General features: G+C 35.4%; 1 protein-coding gene and 1 long non-coding RNA gene across 3 annotated transcripts in view; one reads left to right on the top strand and one right to left on the bottom strand.

The window, feature by feature from the left end:
- Positions 1 to 1,536: 1,536 nt before the first annotated feature.
- Positions 1,537 to 2,083, top strand: LOC123005496. The gene is made up of 3 exons (XR_006412755.1): positions 1,537 to 1,695; positions 1,751 to 1,831; positions 1,879 to 2,083. It is a non-coding gene; the product is annotated as an uncharacterized LOC123005496 (long non-coding RNA).
- Positions 2,084 to 4,543: 2,460 nt separating this feature from the next.
- Positions 4,544 to 12,342, bottom strand: part of LOC123004976 — a 20,252-nt gene continuing 12,453 nt past the window's right edge. Inside the window, exons 3-10 of one of the 2 annotated variants that reach the window (XM_044398546.1) lie at positions 10,776 to 10,971; positions 10,366 to 10,690; positions 10,231 to 10,316; positions 10,052 to 10,179; positions 8,278 to 10,004; positions 5,546 to 6,043; positions 5,301 to 5,499; positions 4,544 to 5,249 (exon numbers count right to left, since the gene is read on the bottom strand). In XM_044398546.1, coding sequence (XP_044254481.1) covers positions 4,913 to 5,249; positions 5,301 to 5,499; positions 5,546 to 6,043; positions 8,278 to 10,004; positions 10,052 to 10,179; positions 10,231 to 10,316; positions 10,366 to 10,690; positions 10,776 to 10,971 — 3,496 coding nt within the window. In that variant the 3' untranslated portion in view covers positions 4,544 to 4,912. Of the gene's footprint in view, positions 5,250 to 5,300; positions 5,500 to 5,545; positions 6,044 to 6,779; positions 7,484 to 7,534; positions 7,734 to 7,779; positions 10,005 to 10,051; positions 10,180 to 10,230; positions 10,317 to 10,365; positions 10,691 to 10,775; positions 10,972 to 12,342 lie in introns of those variants that run through there. The other variant, XM_044398545.1, reaches the window with a different exon arrangement.

Raw genomic sequence — 12,342 nt, 5'->3', positions numbered from 1 at the left:
AATAAAAACAATCTTTAACATATTATAGAAGAAAAAAATCTTAATTATTTCTCACATTTCCTTGTTATTGCAAAAATAAGATCTGAAAATCTGCTTTTTTCGTTTATTTCAAGAAATATAAATCGTTTTTCACTGAGCAGCGCAACAATTTCTAAAGATTTTACAAAACAAAGAAGAATTCTCAAAATAAGGTCTAGTAATAATAAATTTTTCGCTTTTTTTCTAAGAATTTAGATCATTTTTTGTAGAAAAACTTATTAATTAAATTCAAGAGTTTTTATCAAAAAACTGTAAAGTTTGACTTGGAAATGCGTTATTTTTGCTTGCATGGTTTTATAATTTTGAAAATTTTTCACCGAGAAACTCACTAAATTCGAAAAATTTCGTCAGAACAAGGCAAGAAAGTGTAAAATCAGGTCTGTAATTTTTGCCTGTTTTTATAAATTGAGAGTGTTTTTTATTTATATGGTATTCTAGTTTCTGTTTCTTAAAATTTGTGTTTTCAAATTTTTAAAAAACCTTTCAATTAATTCTTACAGAATATTTGTTCCAATATGCAATCCCAAATAATTCCAAAAAGTCCCTAACCCAAGAACTTCGTTTCTAAACTTAAAAAAAACTCTCCTCATATATTCGGGAAGATATTAAAACCTAAAAATCTTCAGTTTTTTATAATTCTTTAAAAATATTAACAAAATCCTTATTATTCCATGGTTTATATGCACTTTATTTAATTTTATAAATTTATGAGTACCCCAAAAAAATCTAAAAATCCTTGGAAGATTCGAAATCTATTGTATTTTCTTCAGAAATTAATTCTTCAATGAATTATAATAATCTTTAATAATTTCCATTAGGTGTACTATAAAATTTCTTTAATTTTATAATGAAATAACAAAATAAGTTAAAAAACCTTGCAAGAAATCATCCGCAAAAATCCCCCAGTCCGGCSCTGAATGCGAGAAATGCATCCGACCGGAAAAATTCCAGCTCGCCTCATCACTTTTTATTCAATTAACAAAATTTTATTAATAATAATTAAATTAGACCGATTTTCTTCCAAGAAACCCATTTATTACACRTCAAAAGAATTCATTCAAAATGTTCCTTCAGGATGCTTGAAATTCTTGTTAAAGTCATTAGCAGTAAAAGAGGACAAAATGCTCAATTGTGTTACGATTCTTGCAATTCTTTCGTAATTGTTAAATCTAACTGAAGCATGATGTTAAACATGGGCCACAACAAGGTCGGTGAACTACAAGAAATGCAACTCTTCCTAGATCCTTTCGTGTCTAGATTTGCATCCGATCGCAAACAGGGAAATTACCCCACTTTTTCCCACGAAAGTAGAGCTCAATCTGACCTAAATTACAATAAAAAAGTGGCGACACTGCAAGGGTGAGACAAAATCTCTACCCCTTAGGAACCCAAAAAACAAGCAATAGAATCACCGGATTTTTAATTTTTATTAATTTTTTTAATTTGGAACTTGTGAAATTTTTGCGAATAAAAATTGTTCGCATTGCTCATCCCCACCCAACCACTCAGAGCAACGTTCGATCGTGGGGTCAGGTTGGCTTTATAATAAATACCGGCATCCAGAGAGCGTCTTTCCGATTCTAYAGTTCGTGTGTCAAGTTGTTTCATTTGTGAGCAAAACTCTGAAAATGCCTTCTCCTTGTGATTCCTGCAAAGGTAAGTCACGTTTYTTAATCCGTGAAACTGAAAATCAATACTGAAACGTTTTCAGAAACCTGCGGCGACGGGCAGTCAAACTGCGGCAAAGACTGCAAATGTGGTGACGACTGCAAGTGCTCCGCTGACGGCAAAGGTAATTTTTCCTGAAATTTGGATCAAATAATGATTTTTTTATTTCAGACTGCGGGTGCGCCGACGGTGGACAGGCCTGCGAAAGCACCGACTAAATCCAAGTTCCTTTTTTTTATTTATATTTTTTGTAACGTTTTATCGTTTTATTAACGCTTATTGTATTTATTGCTGGTGTTGTGGATCAGGCTAATAATGCGCATGAAATTTCAAGTTTTTATTACAGTTTTTAGGAAATAAAATACATTTCACTCATGCTAAGTTAACATTATTAAATGTCNCAGGCTAATAATGCGCATGAAATTTCAAGTTTTTATTACAGTTTTTAGGAAATAAAATACATTTCACTCATGCTAAGTTAACATTATTAAATGTCCTAAATCCGAATGTAACAATTATACAGTGTGTCCGCGGATAGATGAAGCAGGTAAAAAAAACTCCCCATTTAAATTTTCATTTTTTGGGGTTCAGCCCTGCTTGGTGAAAGATTAATTTCTAACACAATTTTAATTTTGGAAAATTGTTTTAAAAATTATCAAAAAAAAATTACTGTTGAGTAAAGTGCCTTTTATGTGCAAAAATGACAAACAGTTATTAAAAAAAGTTGTTTAGAATCAACATCATAGATCAACATCAAAGCCCGCCCTATATCCAATTTCAAAACCATTGGCTAACTGTAATTTTTTATATTTTTATGTTTATTATTTCACAAATGGAAGAATTTGATTTTTCTATTTCGGTGTCACAATGAGCATTTTGTGACACTGTTTTTTGATGACATTTTATGCAATATTTTGGCCATCACTGGCCATAGACTGTCGTTTTTAAGTAAGAAATTATTGCAGATCAATGTATTTCACCGAAACTAATGCAATTTAAGCTATTTTTGAACAATTTGCGTACCGCATATGTCAAGTGGCAAAAATTTTAACTGTCAAATATAATAATAAATTCAATTTAGGAAATAAAAAGAAACAAGAGGAAATCAAAGAATGTCATAAGAAAATCAGAGAAAGAATAAAAAACTAGTGTACAGAATTTGAAAAATCAAAGAAATTCAGAATAAAACAGAAAAAATAAGAAAATAAAATATAAGGAAATCTGAAGAAACCGGAAAAAATTGGAGGAAATAGAGGAAAACCATAAAAAAATCGGAAGAAGTTAAAAAAAATCAGAGGAAATTATCAAGAAATCAAAGAAATCCGGGAAAATCAGAGCAAAAAAATGAATATGGTGTACAAAATTTAAGAAATAAAAGGAAATCACGACAAAATAAGAAGAAGTTACAGGAAGTCATGAGGAAATCAAGAGAAGTTTGCCAAATCATGAGGAAATCAGAGGAAACAGGAAAAAGCCATAAAAATTAAGGAGTCAGAGAAAATCATGAAGAATTCAAGAAAATCGAAGCAAAAAAAGCACATGAAATTTCAAGTTTTTATTACAGTTTTTAGGAAATAAAATACATTTCACTCATGCTAAGTTAACATTATTAAATGTCTTAAATCCGAATGTAACAATTATACAGTGTGTCCCATGAAACAGATAAAAGAATAAAAAAACTCGGTTTAAATTTTAATTTTTTGGGGTTCAGCCCTGCTTGCTGAAATTAACACAATTTTAATTTTGAAAAATTATGTTTTAAAAAACATTTTACTATTGAGTAAAGTGCCTTTTATGTGACAAAAATGACAAAAAGTTATTAAAAAAAGTTGTTTAGAATCAACATTAAAGCCCGCCCTATATCCAATTTTAAAACCATTGGCTAACTGTGATTTTTCATTTTTTTATGTTTATTATTTCACAAATTGAAGAATTTGATTTTTCTATTTCGGTGTCACAATGAGCATTTTGCCATAGACCATAGCCATAAACTGCCGCTTTTAAGTAAGAAATTGTTGCAGTTCAATGTATTTCACCGAAACTAATGCAATTTAAGCTATTTTTGACCAATTTGCGTACCGCATACGTCAAGTGGCAAAAAATTTTAACTGTCACATATAATAATAAATTCAATTCATAAAAAAATCAGAGAAAATCAAGAGAAATCATGAAAAAATAAAAAAAAAACTGGTGTACAAAATTTGAGAAATCAAAGAAATTCAGAATAAAACGGAAAAAATAAGAGAGGAAAGAGGAAATCAAAGAATATCATAAGAAAATCAGAGAAAATCAAGAGAAATCATAAAAAAATCAAAGAACAAAAACTGGTGTACAAAATTTGAGAAACCAAAGAAATTCAGAATAAAACGGAAAAAATAAGAGAGGAAAGAGGAAATCAAAGAATACCATAAGAAAATCAGAGAAATCATGAAAAAATCAAAGAAAAAACTGGTGTACAAAATTTGAGAAATCAAAAAAATTCAGAATAAAACGGAAAAAATAACAGAATAAAATATAAGGAAATCTGAAGAAACCGGAAAAAATTAGAGGAAATAGAAGAAAATCATGAAGAAATCGGAAGAAGTTAAAGAAAATCAGAGGAAATTATCAAGAAATCCGGGAAAATCAGAGCAAAAAAAAAAGAATATGATGTACAAAATTTAAGAAATAAAAGGAAATCACGACAAAATCAGAAGAAGTTACAGAAAGTTATGAGGAAATCAAGAGAAGTTAGGCAAATCATGAGGAAATCAGAGGAAACAGGAAAAAGCCATAAAAAATAAGAAATCAGAGAAAATCATGAAGAATTCAGGAAAATCGAAGCAAAAAAAGCGCATGAAATTTCAAGTTTTTATTACAGTTTTTAGGAAATAAAATACATTTCACTCATATTAACATTATTAAATATCTTAAATCTGAATGCAACAATTATATACTTTCAAAATCACACTCCCTAAAGGAAACTGCACAATCCATACCACATCAACACTGTACTTAACTAAAAATGCATCAACGCGTTAAGTAGAAATTAAATACAATATAAAAGTAACTCAGTCGATAATATCATTCTGTTCCAATTATTGGAAAATAATGCGGTCTTGGTAAAAAATTTCTTGAGACCGCGACAATCACAAAATTTGTACAAAAATCAAAAATTCGAAAAATTTTTGATATGACTCTCACACCAAAACACTCATCCAGAAAATTAGCAGTTCGAGTCCCCTGACACGACCGGTTCCTCATCAGTCTCATTCTCCGAGCAATCTTCATTCTCCTTCGATTTCAATCTTCGTCGATACTTAACTTCACACTCTTTGATTTGGAAACCAATCAGTGGATGTAGTGCTGACCGAAGACTGGTAAACAACTTCGGAAACAGAATTTCCTGCTGCGTCAACACCTGCTTAATCCTCTGCCTCTCTTTTGTCAAATCTGGACCACAAACGTTACCGGAAACCGGCAAATTCTGATTACTGACAAACTGGCGCAAATACTTCTCTCGAACGTACACAAACGGTCTTATAACTCTAAGTTTGTGTTCCCTGTGGAAGAAAACAACGTGATTTTGGCCTTAAACTTGAATATTGACTTACTTAATGTAATAGTGAGCTCTCATGGTGCGCAACCTCCCGGTGTGGAACACCGAAAGGAAGAAATTTTCGCAGAGATCATCCAAATGTTGGCCAATGGCCAGGACATTATACCCCGAACTTTTGGCTGCGGAATATAAACGACGACGAGTGCTTGACGTACAAAAGCTATAAAGATTCTCTTTGGCTTCTTCTCTTTGTTCTAAATAAACCCAATTAGTAAAAATAGGCGCGAAATGGGCACAAACCTGATTCATCCCCCGGATCGCTCTTCTTATCATCGATGATGTAGTGCACTCCTAAACTCCTCAAATGAGGGATAAGGACACAGGGGTCGCACCCTGACGTGTCCGGATCCACCGTCACCGCCCCCAAACTGAACAAAATCCCCTTATTTTGGGCGTAATTTTGGAATTGCAAAAGCGTGTGCAAGAGACTGAGCGAGTCTTTTCCCCCTGATAAACAAACCATGACATTATCCCCATCTTTGATCATTTCAAACTCTTGGATGGCTTCCACCGTCGGCTGCCAAATACTTTTCGGTGAACACATCCATTTCGCCGCCGCCGCCTCCAAAGCYCCACTGTCGCTAGTCGTCCTAATATATTTCTGTTTCTGTTTTTGCAACGTCGAAAACTTCACTTCGCTCTCCGACTTGCGAGCCAATGACTCGGAATTGCTGCGAGTCTTCCCAAACTCGTTACTTAAGTACTCTTGCTCGTGGAATGATAAGTTAATCCCGCTATCTTNCAATTTCAAAACCATTGGCCAACTGAGATTTTTCATTTTTTTATGTTTATTATTTCACAAATGGAAGAATTTGATTTTTCTATTTCGGTGTCACAATGAGCATTTTGCCATAGACCATAACCATAGACTGCCGTTTTTAAGTAAGAAATTGTTGCAGTTCAATGTATTTCACCGAAACTAATGCAATTTAAGCTATTTTTGAGCAATTTGCTACCGCATACGTCAAGTGGCAAAAATTTTAACTGTCAAATATAATAATACATTCAATTTATTAGGAAATAAAAAGAAATAAGAGGAAATCAGAGAAAGTTTTGAGAAAATCAAGAGAAATCATGAAATAATCAAAGAAAAAACAAAATTTGAGAAATCAAAGAAATTCAGAATTAAATGGAAAAAATAAGAGAATAAAATATAAGGAAATCTGAAGAAACCGGAAAAAAATAGAGGAAAATCATGAAGAAATCGGAAGAAGTTAAAGAAAATCAGAGGAAATTATCAAGAAATCAAAGAAATCCGGGAAAATCAGAGCGAAAAAGAATATAGTGTACAAAACTTAACAAATAAAAGGAAATCACGACAAAATAAGAAGAAGCTACAGAAAGTCATGAGGAAATCAAGAGAAGTTAGCCAAATCATGAGGAAATCAGAGGAAACAGGAAAAAGCCATAAAAAATAAGAAATCAGAGAAAATCATGAAGAATTCAAGAAAATCGAAGCAAAAAAAAGCGCATGAAATTTCAAATTTTTATTACAGTTTTTAGGAAATAAAATACATTTCACTCATATTAACATTATTAAATATCTTAAATCTGAATGCAACAATTATATACTTTCAAAATCACACTCCCTAAAGGAAACTGCACAATCCATACCACATCAACACTGTACTTAACTAAAAATGCATCAACGCGTTAAGTAGAAATTAAATACAATATAAAAGTAACTCAGTCGATAATATCATTCTGTTCCAATTATTGGAAAATAATGCGGTCTTGGTAAAAAATTTCTTGAGACCGCGACAATCACAAAATTTGTACAAAAATCAAAAATTCGAAAAATTTTTGATATGACTCTCACACCAAAACACTCATCCAGAAAATTAGCAGTTCGAGTCCCCTGACACGACCGGTTCCTCATCAGTCTCATTCTCCGAGCAATCTTCATTCTCCTTCGATTTCAATCTTCGTCGATACTTAACTTCACACTCTTTGATTTGGAAACCAATCAGTGGATGTAGTGCTGACCGAAGACTGGTAAACAACTTCGGAAACAGAATTTCCTGCTGCGTCAACACCTGCTTAATCCTCTGCCTCTCTTTTGTCAAATCTGGACCACAAACGTTACCGGAAACCGGCAAATTCTGATTACTGACAAACTGGCGCAAATACTTCTCTCGAACGTACACAAACGGTCTTATAACTCTAAGTTTGTGTTCCCTGTGGAAGAAAACAACGTGATTTTGGCCTTAAACTTGAATATTGACTTACTTAATGTAATAGTGAGCTCTCATGGTGCGCAACCTCCCGGTGTGGAACACCGAAAGGAAGAAATTTTCGCAGAGATCATCCAAATGTTGGCCAATGGCCAGGACATTATACCCCGAACTTTTGGCTGCGGAATATAAACGACGACGAGTGCTTGACGTACAAAAGCTATAAAGATTCTCTTTGGCTTCTTCTCTTTGTTCTAAATAAACCCAATTAGTAAAAATAGGCGCGAAATGGGCACAAACCTGATTCATCCCCCGGATCGCTCTTCTTATCATCGATGATGTAGTGCACTCCTAAACTCCTCAAATGAGGGATAAGGACACAGGGGTCGCACCCTGACGTGTCCGGATCCACCGTCACCGCCCCCAAACTGAACAAAATCCCCTTATTTTGGGCGTAATTTTGGAATTGCAAAAGCGTGTGCAAGAGACTGAGCGAGTCTTTTCCCCCTGATAAACAAACCATGACATTATCCCCATCTTTGATCATTTCAAACTCTTGGATGGCTTCCACCGTCGGCTGCCAAATACTTTTCGGTGAACACATCCATTTCGCCGCCGCCGCCTCCAAAGCYCCACTGTCGCTAGTCGTCCTAATATATTTCTGTTTCTGTTTTTGCAACGTCGAAAACTTCACTTCGCTCTCCGACTTGCGAGCCAATGACTCGGAATTGCTGCGAGTCTTCCCAAACTCGTTACTTAAGTACTCTTGCTCGTGGAATGATAAGTTAATCCCGCTATCTTGCGAACTAACACTAGCAACAGTCGAGGTTAAAATCTTGTTCTTGTACGGTTYCTCACGCTGCGTTTCGTCTTCATCACTAAGTCGGTTGATTAAATGAATGACAGTTTCGCTACTGGAACCCGGAGTGTAAACCTCCCTCAACTCGTTCTTCTCCTCACGAGAATACTGACAATCAGGTGTTATAAACACGTCAACAGCACTAACAACATCCCTGATTTCACTCTTAACCTCATTCGCCATCTCAATTGAAACTTTTTCGATATATTCAGCGACTTCATTGGCCGAAATCGAGTCACTACGACCATCCTCGCTCCCACTTCCATGTCGCTCGTAGCAAACAATACTATCAGTGTTTTCTAACACATCTTCCACTCGTGAAATCACTTCACGAATCTCGGATTTGATATTCGTGGCGAGTTCTTTGGTCATTTCCGTGACATAAGTTTGGATGTCGGGGGCTGGGGAGGCCCGCCCCACTTGACTTTCGTAACTACTCGTCGAGAGGACATTCAAACTGTGAGTGGGCGAAACGTTATTTTCCGACTCCAAGGAATGCAACTCATTCTGGCTACTATAACTGAAGTTTCTTTGCCTGAAGTGTTTCATACCTAGACTAGCCCGTGTTTGAGGACTCAAAACCGGCGGTGAGATATTAGGCGCCCCTAAACTCAAACACCTCTCCCTTGCAAAATTCTGCAAGTGGTTCAAATTGGCCGAATTGACGGTCTCACCAACAGCGAAATTGACCGTAGGTTGACTCAATTGAGGGTAGTAAAGGCCGTTTACGTCTTGTARGAAATACGGGACTGGAGAGGAACATGTGAGGATTCTCGGGTCATCAATTGAGGGTAAGCTGAAATGTCTCGGGGAGCCAGAGTTTGATACCGGGGGCGGGTTGTGTTCCTTGGTTTCGGTTCTTTTAGATCCTGAGTAAGTCACAGGATCGAAGGGTACTTTCTGTTTGATGTTTTGTGCGTTACTAGTGAGGATATTCTGAGCTTCGTGTTGTAACATAAACCACCGGAGTTTCTCCCCTCGGGAGTCGAAACTAATCCCTTGGTCGGTGTAAGGAGTCCGATTGGCAGTTTTCCGGGCCCGGTTGAATAAATTTCTGGCAGTTTGTAAACACTCCTGGTGACTTTGAGGGAAAAGTCCGGGTCCGGAAACCCGTCTTTCGTTCATTGTCATTTTACCATCGACGTATCGTATTGACGATAACCATTTCCGRTCTTTTAACATGGCGTTGGTGTGGTGGCGCCATTGACCGGTYTCGAGGTCYACGACGTACTGAGGTAGCAACTTCCAGCCTTCGGTCGCTACCATCTTTACAGCTTCCATGATAAAAGCCAACTCAGCATCATTGATAAAGTAAGGAAGACTGATTCGGGTAAAACCCGGCCTGAGTAACTCTAAATTTGAGTTATCGACCCCTAAATCCAAACTACTRAGTCGCCTGTCTTCCAGGATGATATTTTCGTACTGATCGGCGAGACACGGATCAATTCCTAGCAAATCCTGAGCATAGACTCCTGAGCAGGGACACCCAGCTCGGGCTTGGATCCCGAAAACGTCGTTAAGGACGGCWGCGACGAAATTGTGGTGTAGGAAAGTGCCTCTGGGGTGGCGCACCATGAAGGAGAAGACTGGAATCCTGCGCAAGTTCGGTGAAGTGTTCCCCAGGAGGATTATTTCAGGAATGGTTCGAATGTGTTGCAGCATTTGTCTGGAAATAACACGTCCGTGACACAATTATCGCCAAAAAATATTTACTTGTTAATTTTCTCCTGTCTTTGTACAATGTTGGCAACAGTGACGGTCTCTTTCAATTGCATGACAAGTCCAGCTCTGATTGATTCGACCACAGCTGCACAACTTCCCTCTTCTTGCATCTCAAAACTCTAAAAGAAAATTTCATTATTCTTGAGCAATTAAAGTCTCGATTTRTTCACTTTATTGTACTCTTGTGACGTGAAGAAGCCGTCTGTTTCGCACGAATTTAGACGTCTAAAAATAGTTTTTTTGGCAATAAGAATTCCTATAAATATTTGATTATTCATGGTTGGGTACAAAATCGCACAATTTACCCGGAGTTTGAACACCACCAACGAACTTATGTCCGGAGAAATAAATCGCGTCTTTGTTCGCCGAATTTTCCTCAACTCCGGGAACAACGGGATTCATATTGATGTTAATTGACGGAGCCGCGATGTTGTAATCCCAGAAAGCAAGTGCTTGGTACTGATGCAGCAGAATAGTACAGGCAACATCATCAATAACAATCCCAGTCACATTGGAAGCCACTGAAAAACACCCAATCATTTGTCTCCCGTAATTCTGGTGAAAACGCAGCTGGTTTTCCAAATCGACCAGATCCAAGAACCCTTCCTTGGTCTCCGCAATTCGGATCATCTAAACAAAGATAATTTTTAGAWAAAGAGTGCAAAACAAGCCAATAATTTCACGCTTGGCACAGCACCAAGAGGAAGAAACCCACCTTAGCGCCGATTTCTTGCCACAAGTGGATGTTATCGTGGTGCTCACTTGAGCCAGTGAACACAATTGGGGGTTCTCGCAGGTCCAAAGCACTGATTAATTTCTGGAGGGCATCCGTACAACCATGACCGGTAAAAATAACCGCGTCGGAATCAGAGGCGTTCGATGCGTTTTTAATTATATCGCGGGCTTCTTGTCTGGAAAAAATTACGAGATCAAACAGATTTGATTAAGCTAAGTGGATAATGTGATCAGGATATCTTCACTTCCAGTGCAAGTGCACCACATTATTGAATTATAACTTAGACTCTAATTTGTGTAATTATCTGTTATTACTGTTAATTTCACAACAAAACCAAAATAATTAAAATTATTTCCTTTAAAGAAACAAGAAAAAGAAACATATTTCTCAATTTAGATACTGTTAACAACTTTAGTTAATCAATTCATTATGCCACTAGTTTTTTTTTAATTGTTTTCTCAAAATCGAGTGAAAAAACCAATAAATCATTGCTTCGAAACTCGGACAAACTAGATAAATCGGTATGGTCAAGGATTATGTTCTCATGATAAAAAAACCTTAACGCTTTTAATGTTATGTTATCAATGTTTTGCAACAAACACTATAAATATGCAAAAAAACTAGCGCTGACTTTAGCCGAATATTTTTTTACTTTTTCCGAGAAATTAACCACAGAGGAAATCGGTATTCACAATTGAAGAAATCAGAAAAAATTATAAGGAAATCAATGGTAATTAGAACATATCATTGAAAAATGTGCATGTTCGACTAGTTTTTTGTTCGTTTGTTGATATATTAAGAGAAATTTTGAGAAAATAATGGRAAATTGTAAAGAAATCAGTAGAAACATGGGSAAAAWGAAAAAATTAGAAAATTGAGAAAATCGGTGTGCAAAATTTGAGGATTAAAAGAAAAACATGACGAAATAAAATGAAATCAGAGAGAAGTCAAGAAATCAAGAAAAAATAAATGAAATGAAAACAAAAATATCTGATGTATAAAATTTAGGAAATCAGAGAAAATCATCAATCAGAGAAATTCAAGGGAAATCATAGGAAATTAGAGAAAATCATCAGGAAATCAGAGGAAACACGAAAAAATCAAAGAAATAAAAAGAAATCATAAAAAAGTCAATTGAAATCATAGAGAAATCAAGGAAATACGAGAAAATCCAAGCAAAAAAAATGGTTTACAAAATTTATGAAAGAGAAGGAAATCATGAAAAAAACAGAGAAAGTCATAAAAAAATCAAAAGAAATAATGGAAAAATCAAAGCAAAAAAAAATCTGATGATACGTATACATTTGGGAAATCAGAGAAAATCATAAGAAATTTAAGAAATATCAGGAACAATAAAAGAAATCTTAGGGGAATCAAAGAAAACCGAAAAAATCAGAGCAAACATAGAAAAATCATAAGGAAATCGGAAAAAGTCAAAGAAAATCATMAAGAAAACACATTAATCCGAGAAAATTAAAGCGAAAAAAAAGTTGAGTATCTACACAAAATTTAGAAAATCACAGAGTATTATGAGAAATTAGAGAAA

Source organism: Tribolium madens, unplaced genomic scaffold (assembly GCF_015345945.1).
Source record: "Tribolium madens isolate multiple individuals breed KSU strain unplaced genomic scaffold, Tmad_KSU_1.1 Scaffold_20;HRSCAF=117;Tcas5.2_LG4, whole genome shotgun sequence".
NCBI lineage: Eukaryota > Metazoa > Arthropoda > Insecta > Coleoptera > Tenebrionidae > Tribolium > Tribolium madens.
Note: the sequence above shows the minus strand (reverse complement) of the source record. Positions and strands in the feature narration are given on the sequence as shown.